The sequence below is a fragment of the Falco biarmicus genome, chromosome 6 (genome assembly GCF_023638135.1).
Source record: "Falco biarmicus isolate bFalBia1 chromosome 6, bFalBia1.pri, whole genome shotgun sequence".
Classification (NCBI taxonomy): domain Eukaryota; kingdom Metazoa; phylum Chordata; class Aves; order Falconiformes; family Falconidae; genus Falco; species Falco biarmicus.
In genome coordinates, this window is record NC_079293.1 from 19,249,782 (window position 1) to 19,269,107 (window position 19,326).

A 19,326-nucleotide genomic window follows, 5' to 3' on the forward strand; every position below is an offset into this window, starting at 1 on the left:
GGGATAAGGAGGAGGAAGGGGGAGCATTGGGAATTACAGCATTTGTCTTCCCAAGCAGCCATTAATGCATGATGGAGCCCTGCTTTCCTGGAGATGGCTGAACACCTGCCTGCCAATGGGAAGTGGTGAATGAACTCCTTATTTTGTTTTGCTCATGTACTTAGCTTTTTCTTTACCTATTAAACTGCCTTTATCTGAACCCATGAGTTTGCTCACCTTCTGCCCTTTTAATTCTCTTCTCCATCCCACCTGGGGGGATGAGCAATCTCAACTGTCTGGCAGGGTTAATCCACAATACTAAGGAAGAATTTCCAGGTTTGTGTTTAGTCATGAGTCTAACCTGACTATTGCCAGTTCAAGTTCTAGAAGAGTGTGAATTCTGCCAGTAGGAAGTTACTTACAGAGAAAATGCAATTGTTATGGTGGTTGCTGTGACACCAGGTAGCTGGCTTTCAAACAACCAGCACATCAAATTGATATGTATACTGTATATGTATCTGGTAATACTTGGAGATCTGGTCTTTGTTCTCAGAGCTGTCTGATTACTTAAGATATTGAAGAAGATTTGAAGCCAAGTCTTCTGCATCAGTGAAATGTTTTTTCTTTCTCATTAGAGTAAGACCCTCGTAAGATCTGTTTGTATTTTCTGTTTCTAGTCTTTGAAGAAATTAAACCATGCCAATGTAGTAAAGCTGAAAGAAGTTATCAGAGAAAATGATCATCTGTATTTTGTGTTTGAATACATGAAGGAAAATCTTTACCAGTTAATGAAAGAAAGGTATGTAAGCACATCACCCATTCCTACTACAAATTAATTTCTTGTGTAATGTGCTTTTAACACCCTTGTTACTTTTCAAAGAACTTTGGATCATTTATTTAGGTTTAGATGACTATGACTTAAGGCTGCGTGCTGCAGTCGGAGCTGTGGCTGTCACCTTTGAGCATATCTCAGACAGTTTAGTGGGAGTTTCCAGTGTTGCTTCCTGTATTAACCTAGCAGATAAGTGGGGCACTCTTTTGACAGTTAGGAACTGTGAACTTTTAACAGCCATCACACCTAGGAAGTATTGAACCTAGAACTTCTGATTTCTAGATAAGTACCCCAATCAGCAGTGCTTTTCCTATTAGAGGGTGGTATCTCCACCTCTTCTGTTATACCTTCCTCAGATAAATGAATGAATAAAAAGTGATTGAAACAGTAATCAGGAAGGGTCAAATTCCGGATTGCTTCTAGGAATTTTTTTTTTAACTTGGAATTTGAACTGATGTCCAAAGGACTGTCTATTTTATGTGTCAACCTTCTCAATAAAATATAGCTTTTTGATATTGCCTGGAGCGTTAATAGTCTTAATTTTACCCTTTGGGCCACGATAGCATCCTTCAGAGGATAATTTGGGGCAAAATAACTCCCTGCTTTGAATTGTTCTCTGAGGAGGCTGTTTTCTTTCTATGGACCATAGAATCAGCCCAGGAGGTGACAGTAATCTTACTTGATTTAACAAAGTAAGGTTATTGTTATAACGTAACTCTGTGAATACTACAAAAAATGCCCTTTTAAGTATAAAAATACTTATTATGCATGCAAAGGTATAGAACAACTTTAACTAAATTGGGTACCTATATATGGATGCTGATTTTTAATCATGAAATAAGGAACCTTGAGAAAATTATTCAAGTGCCTAACATACAAACCAATTATCTTTAGGAATTCTTTAGAAATGCATGATGGTATCCTGCCTCCTTAAGAAAACAACAAGGGCAGATGTCTGTAAAGTGTGCTACATATCAGATTCTCTACAGTTTAGCTAGGCCTTGGACTAATTAGACATTGTATAAATCAAACCTTTAAGATTGTGATTTATTTGCTTAAGTCTTAGTTAAAATTGCCAGTCTTACTGGAAGGGACTGTAGAAGAAATACGACTCTTTCTGCTGTAATTAAAAAATAAGCAAGCAAATATGAAAAACTTACTCTGGTAGCTGATCTCACTTCTGACATGTGTGACGGTCAGTTTTTGTGAGAGAAATAAGCTCAGAAAATTGAAGTAAGTCCCAGGCCATCATCTTCATTCACTGTTAGGCTCTTTCTGAATACCATTGTCACTGATTTCCACTCCGGCCCATCTCTCCTGTGTTTTGATATGTGCAGAGGCAGCTGGTGCAGAGCTGTTTGATCAGAAACCTCTCTTGGTAAGAGGAGCTATCATAAAACCACCTGCCATGGTTGATTTTCTTGCTTGAATATTGTGAGGAGAAGAGCCTCTTTGTTTTCAGTAGTAGCAGATGAGTATTTTTTCAGGTAACAGGAGAGAAGGGAGTATTACATCAGCTGTTAGATAATAATAAGGGAAAGTAAAAAATATGGCTTGTATATCCTTTAGAAGAGAGTCCAGAAGAAACTGTTGCACGAAAAGCACTAAATTAACATGAATTCTCACTGTTGTGAGGAGCGTGCCTCATGACCTGTACATGTCATGAAGCAAAATACATGCATAAATACAGGCTGCATGGAGAACGGATTGCAAGCACCCCTGAGGAGAATGACTTGGGGATGCTGGTAGTAGACAAGAAGCTCAAGATGAGCCAGCAATGTGCACTTGCAGCCCAGAAAGCCAACCATATCCTCAGCTGCATCAAAAAAAGCATGGCCAGTAGGTTCAGGGAGGTGATTCTCCCCTCTACTCCACTCTTACGAGACCCCACCTGGAGTATTGCTGGGGCCCCCAACATAAGAAGGACATTGACCTGTTGGAGTGAGTCCACAGGAGGGCCATGAAGATGATCAAAGGGCTGGAGCACCTCTCCTATGAAGAAGAGCTGGGGTTATTCAGCCTGGAGAAGAGAAGGCTCTGGGGAGACCTTTTATCAGCCTTCCAGTACCTAAAGGTAGCATACAAGAAAGCCGGAGAGGAACTTTTTACAAGGGCATGTAGTGAGAAGGGAGGGAATGGCTTTAAACTGATTGAGATTGGATGTTGGGAAGAAATTCTTGACTTTGAGGATGGTTATTTGCTGGAACAGGTTGCCCAGGGAAGCTGTGGATTCCTCATCCCTGGAAGTGTTCAAGGCCAGGCGGGATGGGGCTTTGAGCAGCCTGGTCTAGTGGAAGGTGTCCCTGCCTGTGGCAGGGGGCTGGAACTAGATGATCTTTAAGGTCCACTCCAACCCAAACCATTCTATGATTCTTTGTTAAGGTTTGTTCAGTTTGGCCAACTCTCTTTTTTTCTTTCTTTTTATTTTTTTCCCATTTTTAGTTCAGTGTCCCACATAGTCTTGATATCACATAGTCTTAATATGATGTGTCACTTATGGAAATACTGTCTGAATTTTATTGGAGAAATGAACTACATGAGAGTGTTATTATTTTTACCTTTTATCTTTGGTCATTAGGTAGCATAAGCTAATGTGTGAACTTAATCATTAATACTTGTTTCATACCTTTTCTTTTATCCCACAGAAACAAACTGTTTCCAGAGTCTACAGTTAGGAATATTATGTATCAGATCCTGCAAGGCCTTGCATTTATTCATAAGCATGGTAGGTTACATTTTAGCTGTAAACATTTTGTCTTGAAGCAAGATAGTGGCTGTTTAAGTTTTTTAATGAGTATGCTATTACATTACTAACTTTACTGAAGGCAGTGATCAAAAGAATGGCACTATATGAGAAGAGTCAGATTACTGAAAATAACTGTATTTTACAGTTGCCTGATACTGTAGTCTAGAGGTTTGCTCACTTTCTTTTCTATAGATTTCTACTTTCTCATACTAGCAGCTGCCACTTGCTAAAACTCATCTGACATTAATGGGCACATTTCTTGAAAGATTTAGAGGTCCCCTGAGATTGAAAATAAAGGAAAAATTATGCTTTTTCTTAAGGTACACACAGATACTCAAATCATACATTCTCTGTAAGCTATGCTTAAAGTAATGAAGTCTGAGTGGCAACTTTCATTTGCATGGCCTTCAAACTAATTTTTACAATGATAAAAGCTAAAGCTGATGTACCAGCCAGTACTAACAAGACCCATTTAACTAATAAAAAAATTAATGATAAATTCCTCACCACATTTTGCTGCCCTGTTCAATTCTGCCTGCTAAATGTACTGTAGTATATGTTGCTGGTCAGCTCTCAGGGTTATCAGAAGAGAAATAACGTCAGTGGCCAAAGTTCTGGAAGTGAAAGGCTGGTAGGACCAGCATTTCAGTTTACTTGAAGAACACATGTAACTTTGTTTTACAAAATATTTTCAAGCTAATGGCTTTATTCTCTATTCTAATAGTGCTTGGATACTCTTCTGAAACCAAGCTAGAAATTCCAGTCTGTTCCAGTGAGATACAAATAAACTGTATTTTTTTTCTGTCTTAAAATATTTTGTAAAAATTTAAGCCACCTTTTTTTAATATATAAATTGTCAAATGGTTCACAACCTTTCAGAATACCTTCTACTACTATTTAACTTACTATAGCTTTAAATAATGAACAATTTTGTGCTGAAACTGTCTTGTTCACTGACCTGCTACACCCTAGACTGGTATTTCTGTGAACATGTTGCAAATCCATAGTTACAAAGATCTGAAAATTCTTGGCAAGTCTGACAGGATGGTCTTGATGGTCTTGCAGCTTACAGTGTATTACTGGGTGTCCCAAGATTCTCTCTTCAACAGTTCTGGAAAAATCACATGAATTTTTTTTTTTCCTCTCAATTTCTGTATTCTACTCCTGTATGGCATAGAAATGCTTGTCAAGGAAACTTTTTATGTTCTTTATCTATCCAAACTCTAAGCATCTTTTCCATATCTGAATACACAATCAGTTGCTCTTTTTACACATTTGCCATGAAATAAATTTCCTCAAAAGCATTCTATTGATGCATTGCACATCTGTTCAGCAAAATACAGAAGTACTAAATGCTACAAACAACATTAATTGCTCTGGTACCTTCCAGAGGCAGTATTTCAAGCTGGCACCAGAACATCTATTTAATATACTTAGGAAGAACATAATCTGCTGGTTGGTAGATACCTACAGCACTATGTCTTTGATGCTGTCATGCATTAATCTTAACAAACAAAAGTTAATATACTGGACAACATAGACACATTCTATGTCAATATTTATTCTGTCTTCTGTGGGAGCATATTCAAGGCCAGGGAAAAAATGAAGCTTGTTGGAAAACCTCTGAAAAGGAGGTCCTAGAGCTCTAGAGAGGTACTACAGAGAGTGCTGTATATAGGAAACTGTCCTCTTAGATGCCTGCAAAAAAGAATCATGATTACAGTTTTCCAGACTAAGGGTGGAAGCAGATTTCAGAGATGGTAGTCAGTAATATTCTAGCCTTGTTCTCTCATTTGTATTGAAAGAGCTCCTGCCAAATGTTCATTTGTGATCAAGTTCTGCTGAATGCAGATAATACTAAAAAAACACACTGAGATCCTCTGACAGGGCAATGAGTAACTGAGTGCTTGCAGATTATTATGTTCTCAGATTTAAAAAGAGGTTTCAAGGTGCAAAAAAATTGCCTCATATTTTAATTTGTAGTCTGTTTAAAGGAACTTCTAAAGTAATTTTTTTGATGTCTTCATTGCAGTTTCAAATGCAATTAGAATGAAATTAAAATTAAAGTGTATTTTTTTATGTTAAAGAAGCATCACTTAAAAGGGAGCTATCTGACTGAATACTCTGAATTTTTATAAGATAGTCAACTTACATATACTGTTCTTCACAGTCTGACTGAATAACCATTATATTGACTAGCTCTGTTGATCATAAAAAACTTTGCACTCTGTGTTGTGCTATTCAAGCTTCAGCAATAAAGACTAAAGCAAAAGAATCCAGGTCGAAAATAAAGGCTACAGCTTGGGGTGGCATTGCAACGCACATCAATATTTCATTTGAATTTTAGGGTTCTTTCACAGAGACTTGAAACCTGAAAATCTCCTTTGCATGGGACCAGAACTTGTGAAAATAGCAGACTTTGGCTTAGCCCGAGAAATCCGATCTAGACCTCCTTATACCGATTATGTATCCACGAGATGGTAAGTGCTGGTATTCACCTATGTTGTGTGAAACTTATAATCGAACCTTTAAAGAAGTAAAGTACTGTATTTGTGCTGGATGTAATACCACTTTTGGTGCCTCCTTTTGATAAAAAAATTATTTAAGCTTAGCATAATTTGAAGAGCTTCAGTTAGTACAAGACAGTTTACAGATGACAGCAGCACAGGAACAAAAAAGGAGCCTGGTAAGGCCAATGGGACATGCTGGGATTGCTGCATGTCAGAAGAGTGTAAGAGAGCTTATAAAAGCGTATGTAGGTTTTAATTCTTCATTCTAGAAAAAAAAAAAAGTCGTCTTATGTATAGGATAAGAGAGGATAGGAACTTTTTAAGAGGTGTTTGCTCTCAACAGCAAAGAACGAAGAACTGAATGGTTTCATGTATGTCTGCTTGAATTGTGTTGATTGTTGAGATATGTTTAGCTTTTTTTTTTCCTCTCTTACAGGTACAGGGCTCCTGAAGTCCTTCTGCGATCCACCAGCTATAGCTCTCCAATAGATATTTGGGCTGTTGGTTGTATAATGGCAGAAGTTTACACACTGAGGCCTCTCTTCCCAGGCGCCAGTGAAATTGATACTATATTCAAAATTTGCCAAGTCTTGGGGACACCAAAGAAGGTAGCTAAAGTAACATTCCACACTGCAATAGTACTAGAGCTGTTCTACAATACAGAATGGCACAATAGCAGTAAGCATAAAAATAATCAATTTTCACACTTACTGCTATTGTATGGTATTGATCTCAGATATAGTAAACTAAACTAAAACTTAATTTCTGTGAAATAAGCATTATGTATTTATGCTATAAAACCTGACATATGGAGGAGAAATGGACCCCTGAACACCTAAGTCCTTAGACTGTGATTTCATTAGGTGGAAATTTCATTATCTCTTGCACATTGTGTATAAACTTATGGTTTAAGAGGCTAGAAACTGGAATCATAGCAAGACTCCTGTCTCCTGATTCCATTTGTGCCTTTGACTTGGCTGGATTTAAAGCAAGACTAATCTCTCACCAGAGGTTTTATGTGAAAATTTCTACTGAAATCTTTAATGTAGTCTATTATAGTATTATATATATTATATATTTATATTGTATATATTATATACTATATATAGTATTACAGTAAGCTGTCTATTACTGATAGGAAAATATATGGTAGTGTACTTAGGCATTGTGATATTTTACCACTGAACTTTATTTGTGACTGGAAATCTCATTCTTCCAGAATGACTGGCCTGAAGGCTACCAGCTTTCAGCCTCCATGAATTTTCGCTGGCCTCAGTGTGTACCTAACAACCTAAAAACTCTCATACCTAATGCTAGCAGTGAAGCGGTGCAGCTCATGAGAGACATGCTGCAGTGGGACCCCAAAAAGCGGCCAACAGCTAGTCAGGTTTGGTTTTGTTTTCTTTTTCTCACACCTGCATATGACACTTCCTTTCACTGCAAGACACCTTTTATAGACAGTCATTTAACAGTTGCTCAGGGGTGCATTTCTTAGAAGGGAGAAGAGCAGAAGCCAAGAATAATTTGAAAGACAAAGGGGAGTAATTAAAAGAGAGTAATCAGTGTTTTGTATACAACATCAACTGCATGGGGTGTGTGCTCAGTGATCAAATCTGTGGCTGCAGTGTGTATAAGTATACCTGAATTAAGTATAGTCCAGTCACTGTGAACAGCAGCAGAGTGAAGGTAGGATGTATGGCTGAAGGCTGTGATGCTGTTCTTTCATTGTTGTTGGGGCGAACCGCAGAATCACGGAATAGCTGAGGTTGGAAGAAGCCTCTGGAGGTCATCTGGTCCAGCCCCACTGCCCTAGGCAACAAGTGACAGTGCTCTGTCACCCTCACAGTAAAAAAGTGTTTCCTCATGTTCAGAGAGAACATCCTGTGTTTCAGTTTGTACTCATTGCCTCTGGTCCTATCGCTGGGCACCACTGAAAAGAGCCTTGCTCCATCTTATTTGCACCTTCTGTTTGGGTATTTGTATCCTTTGGTAAGGTCCCCGTGAACCTTCTCTTCTCCAGGCTGAACAGTCCCAGTCTGTTAGTCTTTCCTCATACATGACATGTTCCAGTTCCTTAATCATCTTTGTGGCCCTTTTCTGGACTCTGTCCATTACGTCCGTCTCTTTCTCCTGAGCCCAAAACTGGACACAGCTCCAGGTGTGGCCTCACCAGTGCTGAGCAGAGGGGAAAGATCACTGCCCTTGAGCTGCTGGCAACACTCCCACTATAATGCAGCCCAGGATACCATTAGCTTTATTTGCTGCAGGGGCATATTGATAGCTCATGTCCAGTTTGGTGTCTGTCAGGTCCTTTTCAGCAAAGCTGCTTTCCAGATGGTTGACCCCAGCATCTACTGGTGCATGGGGTTGTTTCTCTCCAGGTGCAGGTCATGGTATTTACCCTTGTTGACTTTGATGGTCAACGCAATCCTGTCTGCGCATTTCTCCAGCCTGTCAACATCCCTTTGGATGGCAGCACAACCCTCTGGTATATCAGCCATTCCTTCCCATTTTGTGTCATTGGTAAACTTCCCGAGGGTGCACTCTGCACCACCATTGACATAAGTAATTGGGACGTTGAACAGCATTTGCCCCAGTATTGACCTCTGGGGTACACTGGTACCTACTGGCCTCCAACTGGACTTTGTTCCTTTGATCAGCACCCTCTGGGCCTGGCTGTTCAGCCAGATTTCAGTCCCCCTCGCTGTCTGTTCATCCAGCCCACTGTTGGCTGGGTAAAAAGCTAGCTTATGCAGGGCAATCTCAGATCATTTGCTCTGTAGATATGTCCCACCATCCTGTATGTAAGCATAGCATATGTGTTGCATGTACAATGGTCCAGTTGATGTTGATGATGGTAGCCACTGATTGCAGATACCAGTACTGTAGTGGTAGTACCCAACTACTGAAATGAGCAGGGTACTTTCTGAAAAACAGATGTGATACTGGGTTCAAATTTGTCTTTAGTTCAGTAGGACCATAGCTGAACCTTTGTGATTATATCAGGCCTTCAGTACCAATTGTAATAAAAAGCTTTAAAGCTAATTAAAGCAGTTAAAATAGATGGAAAACTCTCAAAGGTGTTGAAAAGCAAAAAATACTGACTAACTTCGGTATTAAGTCCTGGTAAGTTGATATCTGTTGAAACTTTTCTACTATTGCAGCATTATTCTGAATTGGATTGTGCTCAGTAGAATCTGGTGTTGAGAGACGGGTCTTCTGCTTTTTCACACGCCAGAGAAAGTTAAATTTGCACTGTCACATAGGGCTAGGGTAAGTTAAAAACTTGCATTTTCTAAGTTGGATCCTAACATCTTCATTATGTTTTAGGCACTTCGATATCCGTATTTCCAGGTTGGGCATGCTCTGGGCATTCAGGAACTGGGGAAACAAAAGGAACTGCATAATAAATCATCTCTGCATATTAAACCTGTCCCCCCAGCACAGCCGCCTCTGAAACCTCACACTCGCATTTCATCAAGGCCTTTTCAACAAAGCCAGTCTTCTCAGCTCCTGGTGTACCCGTATAGGACAGACAACTCTGGGGCTGAGCACAGTAACTACTTACAGGAGGACAAGTCTAACCAGGTTCTTCTGCCTGCAATTCACAATAAGGTTCCTCAGCAGGTAAAGGTCCATCTAGCGTAAGATACACTTCCTGATTTTTCCTTGATTGTGTTTCTTTTTCTTGTTCTCTTTCAAGGTTCTTATACTTACTAAAATGACAGGAAATGGGAATAAAGAATAGCTATAACTTCCTGCTAGAAAGTGGAATTAACTCTGTTGAAATCTAAATCCAGTTGCTATAAAACAAGCAAGTTGATTTCTCATTTCAAAGCCATTTTATTCTTCCCTTTGTTGTAAAGCAGCACTTAAAGGATGTTACTGTGATTTCATACGGGTAGAAAGGATGTACAGTGGTCAGAATATTAATGAGATCGATGCCAGAGAGAAAAGTATTAAGCTAAACAGTATTGAAATGAGGGAGAGGGGGGATTCTGCCTTCACCCATTTAAGGCATCCAGTTTGTGTGACTGGGAATAGTAGTCCCTTTGGGCTTCTACACTGGCCGTGGAAAACAACAGTTTCTTCTTTCAGCATAAAAACCTACCATTTCTGTTGATAGTACAAGGAGGCGGTATTCATGAGATAGATTACAAGAGCAGAGAGTGTGAATGCTGCTGCTAAGACATTGGTCTTAAATAGGGTCTGTACTGGCCACATACAGAGTCACACAAGGTTGAAATGTACTGATACTTTAAGTGGCTGAAGAGACACAAATTTGTACCTGTGCTGTCCTGCAAGAAAAATAGATTTCGTAAATGTCTAGGCACAGGCTTGTGGAAACAGGAACATGTATGCCATTTTGTACTCCTAAGATGGGTCAGGGAATAAAAACTGAGCGTGAGCTAATTGGTTGGGAGTTTGTATAGTGAAATATAAATAGAATTAGAATTGAGACCTGAGAAATTTATTCTGTCAGTGCAAGTTACTTTATTATAAGATGAAATGCAGAAGATAGGTAGTAGTGTCTACAGGCTGTGTTCTTAGCACGTTTAGTGAAAGATTAGGATTCTGCTGTTAGAGCACTACTACCACTATTACTCTTTGAGACAGGAAAAAAAGTCCTCTTTGTTTCTGTCACCTGGTTTATGGTGTCAGTGCATGGGTTTGTTTCTTTTCAATCTTTATAACAGAAAACATCTGCTGGGACTGAGAATATAAATGGTGAACTTAAACCAAAAACTAGGCGAAGATGGGGACATCTTGCTAGAACAGTGAAGAGTTCTGAAGACTGGGATGACTTGGAAGACCTTGATTTCAGCTCTTCCATCACCAGGGTGGACTTGAAAAACAAGAAGAGGCAGAGTGATGAAACTCTTTGTAGGTAAGTTGTTTCTTTTATGTCCATGTGCTGTTTGGTCTTACTTCCTTAGGCTTCACTTCTCATCATGTTGCTCTTTATGCTTTCTATGGATCCAGAAACATATATCCAGGCAAGTAAAGGACATGCAGCTTGTCTCTTTCCTGCTTTGCCTTGGCTGCTTGTTGGATGCTGACCTTTGAATTGCAAGGCGTTTTTTGATGGGCAGTGCACCCTTCTATACAATTCCTTGTTCATTTTTTCCCCACTGAAAATTGTTTAGCTTAAGTCTTCCCAAGTTGGTCTTTTGAGTATCTACTTTTATTTCACATATGAACCATTTTGACATATTCCATGCATATAAACTAGTTTTGGTGACTCTAAGCTGCAGTTTCCATGGATCATACACAGTAGAGAAAAAACAAGTGATTTATAAAACCTTTAAAATGTATTTATAAGGGAACAAGAGGTGTGAATCTGATTTTCAGGGGCACTTACATGTCTTCAGGCTGAAAATATTCCCTGTTGTCTGTATGTTTATGCTGTAGCAAACACAGTATGAGGAAATGGTTCCTGGAGATGGGAAGGCCAACTGTGGCCAAACATATGCTATAAGGATTGGACTAAGTGTAGCAATTTTGGGATTACAGATTTGAAAGCATTTTGGACCTGAAGCCTGTGGATGCTGTAGGCTCTGGCAGCAGTGCACCTTCCCATGTGACCTTTCCACGGCAGGACACTCCCACCTTGCGAGTTTCTGCAGCAAAGCAACATTACTTGAGACATTCTAGGTATCTGCCTGGTTAGTAAAAAATACTTATTTCTTTTTCTTCCTGTAATTCCAACAGCAATATGAAATAGTCATGGGTACACGAGGCTTTATCCTTTGAGCTTGTGAAGTGGGGCTACTGCTTAAAGAAAATGAGGAGAGCAAGAGCTTTGCTAATGTAGATGGCAATGATACAAACTACATTCTAGCAACTGAGATAAATTCTGCTTACAAGAAGGGGGCAGGATTCATGGTACTTCTTCCTGCTGGATACTCTTATTCTTTGAAGTGTGTTAGAAAATATGCCAAAGTATTCCCTGTTTCCCTAAGAAGGATAAGACTGGTCTTTTAGACTGGGAAAGAAAGTGCCCTATGTTTACCTCATAAGTATATAATATTATGAACAGAAGCTAACTGATAGTGGGAGTATGCTCTGCTGTAGCTTGGAGTTAAGTAGAATGCAAATCCATGTCTCTATAGAGGAATTGCCTGCCAGTCTTCATGTCAACTTCTGCTATACTGAGACCAGTGCTGAGGCAGGATGAGTACAGGAGGTGGGCAACATGTCTGCCTGTATTTAAAATGAGCTGAATATGAATGTATCCTCTTTCATCATTTCTGTTTATAAAGGAAGTGTTAGCTGTTCCTTCACTTGTAGTACTCATACTTCAAAATAAATTAAGTAAACAAGAAGGTATCATGATTGTAAAATCAGTCTTTTTTCCTGAAACAATTAATTGCAATGACTTTCAAATTGGATCACTTAAGTAAGAGTTTTGGTAGCTAAAAGTTGTATTACTGGAGGAGGTTGTAAAACATGTGATCCCAAGCCTACTTTTGCTTTACCATAAATTGTGAGTGCATCCTTGCATGTTAGGTACCCTGCCACAGTCTGTGGTTTCAGTAGATACACCAAAGAAGAGTCCAGTACTACGACAAATGTAATCTACTGTTATTTACTCTCAAGTTATCTTGTCACTGTTAGGTTAAAGCTGTAAAATGCTGTGTTTGATGCAAAGCATAGATTTCATTTACATAGCAAGGTTTACCTTCTACAACTTGAGAATATTTGCGGCCTTAGTGTAAGGGTCTTGTCCCTTGATATCAGCAGCCATTGATGCTAGCAGAACTACTCACACTGTTATCTTTGCAGGATTAGGGCCTATGTCAAGTCATAGTGTTCCCATATGAGCGGATGGGAAGTAACCCAGAGGCATGTTAAGAGTGAGAAGGTTTTAGTTAAGTTTGCTGAATTGAACATCTGCTCTAAGATTGTGCATCAGATGGAATGAATGCAAGCCTGAGTAACAACAGAGATTTCAGCATGGTAATTTTTGCATTTTTGCAATAGGAATAAGCACAAGGAATACCATAGTCTCCACTTCAAACAAAGAGTCTGTTCTGTCTAATCCCTGGCCTAGTTCTGGTTTGCCTGGGAAAGCATCTGGTTTGGGAGGAAGTATTAACAGGATGAATTCAGGTAAGAAGCTGCGCTTAGGTGATGTTCCCGTAATTCCAGACAGCTATTTTTCAGGGCCACCCATTTCTGATACATTGTCAGCTCCAAAGATACTTGCTACCATGCCTGGTCTTTCTGTCAAAATATGTTATGAGCACTGTTCCTTGGATTTGGAGACTACCTTAAACTGAAACATAGTCATTTCTTCTAATGAATCCCCAAAAGTCTGGTTTGAAGTACAGTATGCATAGAAGGTTGGACAGCTTAGGTCTCTTTGACCTGAAATACTTCATCTTGCCTTCAGTTTCCTTCATCTGTTTGTGTAAGTCCTATTTTCAGGTTTCCATGTTATTTTAGCCCAGCTGGTGCATAAATGGCTGTCATGGAGGAGGAAGCTGGTCTAAATTAAACTAGCCATATACACCAGTCTTGTTATGTGAATAAAGCAAATCCGTCATCTGTTATCATGTCTTTTAATTGATGCTGTTTAAAATAGGGATATAATTGTAGCTTTGAAAAACTAAGGCGAAAAGCAAAACTCTTCAGTGTTTCTTCTTCATGTTTTTGGGGCATTTGGTATTTCAGGTGTTTAATCCCTGTTATTTCATTGTAGATTTTTACATTAGATTTTACCAGATATACTTAAACATATTGATGTTTTAAGATTGTGTCTATGTATTTCCTGTCTAACTCTTGCCTTCAGGTTTTCATGTGATACAGTTCTGCAGTGCAGTACTTGTTTTGCATATGTTGTTTCTTTGGTCCAAGATTCAACAGAAACGTTTTGGGCCTTTAGAAACTGGTTTAAAAAGAAAAAACCTTAAAATTTTGGATGTGGTTTAATCAGAAAATTGTTCTTTGAAGAGTGAAGGTGGGAGGATGTTGTAAATGGCTAAACTACCTGAGAGCCTTTATATACATAGCACAAGTTGCCTTCCTGGCTCTTTTACAAGTTTTTGCTTCTTCTGTAGCAGCATCATATATCATTAGATTTTCCCTTTTTAACTTGCAACCATCATTTCCCACAATATGCTTTGGCACTGCTCTAGTGTTCTAGTATGTTACAGGCATACATGCAGTGGATCTGATCTGTGCATGCTAACTTGTTTATAGTGTCCATCTGCACTGTTTTATTTATACCTATTTTTGTTCCAATTTCTATGGCTTATCCTACAGGTTGGTCAAATCTGTTCCTGCTCATCTTAGGGACAAATTTTTTAGTTGACGTTATGAATTTGGAACATTAATCTATCCCAGTTAAGCTGGGTTCTTACTGGCTTCAGTAAGAGCTTTGAGTGGCACCAGAGCCCCAGACTCACTGCGTAGAAATCAGGAGTGAGTATATCCATAGAACCCAGCTGCTGAAAGTCAAACAAGACAATTCCAGCTGAACTCCTAAGTTCAGAAAGCTCTGAGAAACCTTGAAAAAGCTGAGATGTTAGGGAGAAGCAGAAATTGCCCTTCTAGTAGTACAATTTGTACCCTTTTTCCCTTTCATCTTTAAATGCAGTCTGATGATGACAGTCTGATGAACGCAGGTATATATGGGATCTGTGGATTTCTAGTGTCTTCAATGACGTTCTCGTTTTCATCAGTCTGTGATGAGGCTTGATCTTGAGTATGACCCCTCTGTGCACACCTTTGTCATCTGTTGATAGTATGGGAGATCCATTGTTTTGAGCTCAGGTGTTCCTTGCCATTTCTTTCAGGGCCCTTAGGATCAAGTGGTCTAACTAGTGGTTATGTCCCTTCATTTCTGAAGAAGGAAGTAGGCTCTGCTGGGCAGAGGGTTCAGTTGGCACCAGTTGTGGATCCATCTTCTAGTAAGTATAGTACCAAAGTTGTCTTGGTCCCTTGCTCATTACTCTGGTAATGCTGTATATATGCAGCACTGAACTATTTATCTTTGCTTTACTTTGTTTGTAAATATTTGACTGACTGGAACTACAGTTTGTAATCTTGCAGAACTCCATAGGGAGAAGGATTTGGTTTATTTCTACTTTGTTTATGAAATACGTGGGTTTATCCACAGCATATTTCAGTGGGACCTAGAGGTTGCTGTGAGAGCTGGCACAGAATTCACATTTGTGAGATCCATGATATAAATACTCCTTGTCTGATAAGGTTTTAGGGATTGGATCCACTATTGTTTCACATCAACAAATTCTATTAAAAAAGGAGGCTTATATCCTGAAGAAGTAAGGAGCTGGACCTGCATCCACTTATTGCTCAATATGAACAGCTACTCACTGAACTGTTATCTCATGGCATTTTCTTTTGTCCTTTAGATTATTCTTCTCTGAAGTCAGTAAGACCGCATCTTGGGCGGCCATCGTTCAACTCGCCTACAAAAAGCACACCAAGGTTAATGCCTCTCCCCCCACCAGCTCAGCCAATCCATGGGCGTGTTGACTGGTCTGCAAAGTATGGTGCTCACCGGTGACGTGTGGAAATACTCTCTGAACCAGTGCGTGTTTCCCGTTAAATGGTTGTTAACATGAGACAATTTGATACTGATTTATATACCTGTAAATTTGAAAGAAACAGATCTTCTATGAATGAGTCATTTTGAAGGGTTTTTTACTTTTATTTGTATTAATTTGAATGCAGTCTTGTACCTTTTTGTATAAATTGTTTTGTTATATAATTGGGTCCGGTTATTTTCATAAATCTGATACATTTTGTATATATGGCTTAGGGGGTTTGGCATTTTTATATGATAAATTTTTATAATGAACTTTTTAAAAATCGAACTTTTCCTTTATTAGAATCAATTTTTTTATAAAAGTGGATTAAAAAAAGCAAAGTGGTGCAATATTGCAGTGGAAGAGAAGTACTGAGGAAGGGGCATTCATTAGACATTTTCTGAAGTTTATGTGCTAAATAAGGCTGTATAATTTCAGCGATGTCACATCTTGATGCCATGCTTCTTGCTTCTGTTGTCCTGTGCTCATTTGCTTTGTACTGACATCAAAGGAATGAGTGACTAACAGTCTAAACTCTCATTTGCACTCAGAGACTGCTGAAGGTCGGGGGGGTGCTTCTTATTTTTCATTTATTTTGCCTTTAAAGGAGTTTTTGGACTGCTTCCAGCGTTCCAGCTCCATTCTTGGGCTTTAACCAAATTTGGGGAATCTCCTTGTTTGGTGAAGGGTGAAAACCCTTCTGTAGATCTGTGTTCTGACACAGCACTCTTTTGTCCTGCTTCAGAGTTGCTTCTTGGCATTGTTCACTTTGAAATAGAATGTGGACCTACCTCTGTTAAATTCATTTAAATGTTCTGATGATTTATAAGGAGAAAAATCAGATTGTTTCTTCTTTTTTTCTTGTTGGGAATATAAGATCTGAAGACATATTTAAGACAGTATTAACAATTATAAAGCTGGTTTCAGAGTAACAAAGTATTAGTGATATACCAGCAGCAGAGTTTAAGGAAACAATATCTATGCAGCTGACTTAATTTTCACAACTGCTTTAAATCACTTGTGGGGAAAAAAAAATCCAAAGGAAATTAGTCAGTTTAAGATAGTTCTTCTCTTCAATACATCTTCACTTACAATGTGAAGAGTATGTCAGCTTCTGTAAATTAGTCCTCCAGGCTCTACTGCAAAAAATGGAACCTTACCTGGTCCTGCTAAAAAACATTCTAAAATTGTAGTTGATTTCACAGAAACTGATACAGCTGTTTAAAGAGCAGTTTAACTCAGTTTATGAGAGAAAATTATTTATCAGGTTATAGGGAAGAGAAAATCGCCGCATTGCCTGGTTTAATGCTGCTCTGGAAAGGAATGCCAGAGTCCAGCCGTCAGCAAAAGATTAGTTTAGATCACAGCCAGAATTTGGATGTTCCTGCACATCCTTCCACAGAAGAAAGAACAGTTCTGTGGGAGAACACCTTTTATAGTTGTGTTTTGGAACAGCACCACCAAAGCTAAAGTGTGCGTAAAAATGCATCTTCCTGCAGAAGCGTACAGAAATGTTCACCTGTCTGAGCTCATTTTATGAACAGATCGGGCAAATTGTATATTTGTCAGACTTAGACCTAGTCTAAAGGGATCCGAACAGGTATGGTTCTCAGCATCCAGCCATTTGAAAGGAGCTGAATGACAGTGTGTTAGTGAGACCCTCTCCGTGGGATCTGCCGGTACCCCACAAGGGGCAGCCACTGTGGACTGGAGACTGGTAATGCACGCTGGCCTTTTCAGTACTCCTGTAGAGAACCTGTGGGACTTGGAGGAAACTGTACCCTAGAGTAGGCTGCTGGCTCAGTGCTACGGGGGGAACCATGAGGAGCACCGCTCACTGTTTGCTATTATGGGCTCGGTCCACAGTGAGACAGACAGTACGAGTCAAAAAGGGAGCAAAAGGGTCTATGCATTAAAAAAAAGTACACATGTAAGACTTACATATGCCAAGGATGTGTTATGTGTCGAGCTACTCCGTTATTTGTTCATAGCGAGTAGACTCCAAACCATACCTAACTGCTTCCAAAGCAGTGATGCCAATGCATAGCAGTAAATTAAAGCAGCCATTTGATTTCTGTGGCACACACTGATGGTGCCTTTGGGTAAATGGAAAGGGAAACATGTAAATTTGTGTTAGAACTGGAAAGAAAGTTGCTTCTCTTGGTGGAAATAAATATCTGTATTTATGTCTAGATATCATTTAATTTATTTTATCACTGAATAATTCGTCTCAAGAGGGGAACACCCTGAACCTGTCCTAAGTTTTCCTAGACCTAAGTAGGCAATTTAACTGTTGCATACACTGAATTTCTACTACTGGAAGCAGGAGATGAACAAGTCACAAGAACAGGCTGCTGAGGCTTGTATTCATCCTACCTAGCTGCAGGCACCTAAGCATCAGCTCCTTTGCTGTGAGCTAACTCTTTAAACCAGTGGTGAGTGAGAACCATCTCAAGAGAAATTTGGTTCACCTGAGAACTTAGTAACCCTCTTGAGATGCCTGGATCTCTGCACTGAGGATGGGGGCTACTCCATGTGTTTAAAGTGATACAGGATGAATCTGAGCCTGGCCTGTAATCTCTGAACCTTTATCAACCCTGCAGAGATTTTCTTGACAATAGCATTCAGGGTTTGGTCGGTCCAGCAAACAGGCTGGAAAAAGTAGTAGTGCTTTTTTTTATTTTGGCTTACCTCCTCCTCTCCCAAATTAAAGCCTTTATTTTGGAAAAAAAGGCTGCTAATCTTGATATTCAGAATCACTTCTGCTAGGTTTAACTTGGTGGGACAGAAAATTAGCAAAGTATAATGGCAGCACTTGTAGCCTTTAATCAAGAAAATTCATAATGAAGTTGGAAAAAATTATTTTCGAGTAAGGTCTGAGTTAATTGAGCTATGTATTTTACTGTGCTGTCTGTGTGTGCAATATAGATATGGAAAAGATGTAGGTCTCATACTGAAATCTGGACAAGCAGCGCTATCTGAGAATTTATCCTATGTAACCTGCTACTTTGTGCTTTAATATTTAGCAGCATCTTTATGCAAAATGTTTTTAGAATCCTACTGTTTACATTTTCTCAGGCTTATGCATAATGTGTAATAATGACTGTTGGAAGTAAAGGAGCCTGGCAGTGGACTCATTCAGCTCTGTAATCCAGATTTTTGTAAAAGAATTGTGTAAGTGCCATGATGTTAGAAAAAAAAACCAACCCCCCCCCCCCCCAAAAAAAAAACCCCAAACCAAGCCAGAAAACCCACTTCTATGTTGATGTGAGTAGGTTGCCATAATGTGAGGAGGAAAACAAATACTAAAAGAACATTTTTGTACATATGTGGAAGGAGAGGGTGGAATTGTCAGAGTTGAGTAAAGAAATAATGGCTTTTGTTTATTCAGTGGTTTTGTTCGAATATGTATAAATGTTTGGTTTCGTTCCTTCTCTGTCACGTCTCCTGCCCAGAATAAAGTTACTCTTGAAGAAATACTGACAGACAAGAGTCCTGCTTTTAACCAGTTTTAATAGAAGCACTTCAGTTTGGCTTTTTTAATTAGATTAATTAAGACTTCCACATTGCATGCACTGCCCCCCCTCGCGCCCCGCAGTGCCGTAAAGAACCGTAAAAAACGTTAGAAACGGGGTCATTTCCGTGAGTGCGGCTCACAAAACAATGGCAGACTGCCCCATGCAGTGCCTCACTTGGATGTGT

The 19,326-nt window shown here is 39.3% G+C and overlaps 1 protein-coding gene across 5 annotated transcripts in view; it reads left to right on the forward strand.

Moving 5' to 3' along the window:
• Positions 1-19,101, forward strand: part of CILK1 (ciliogenesis associated kinase 1) — a 26,126-nt gene extending 7,025 nt beyond the window's left edge. For 4 of the 5 annotated variants that reach the window (XM_056344802.1, XM_056344803.1, XM_056344801.1 and 1 more), the window contains exons 4-14: positions 657-778; positions 3,457-3,536; positions 5,905-6,037; positions 6,504-6,675; positions 7,287-7,454; positions 9,398-9,694; positions 10,765-10,955; positions 11,582-11,733; positions 13,052-13,180; positions 14,869-14,982; positions 15,448-19,101. In XM_056344802.1, coding sequence (XP_056200777.1) covers positions 657-778; positions 3,457-3,536; positions 5,905-6,037; positions 6,504-6,675; positions 7,287-7,454; positions 9,398-9,694; positions 10,765-10,955; positions 11,582-11,733; positions 13,052-13,180; positions 14,869-14,982; positions 15,448-15,602 — 1,713 coding nt within the window. In that variant the 3' untranslated portion in view covers positions 15,603-19,101. The remainder of the gene's footprint in view (positions 1-656; positions 779-3,456; positions 3,537-5,904; positions 6,038-6,503; positions 6,676-7,286; positions 7,455-9,397; positions 9,695-10,764; positions 10,956-11,581; positions 11,734-13,051; positions 13,181-14,868; positions 14,983-15,447) is intronic. The other variant, XM_056344805.1, reaches the window with a different exon arrangement.
• Positions 19,102-19,326: the final 225 nt, after the last annotated feature.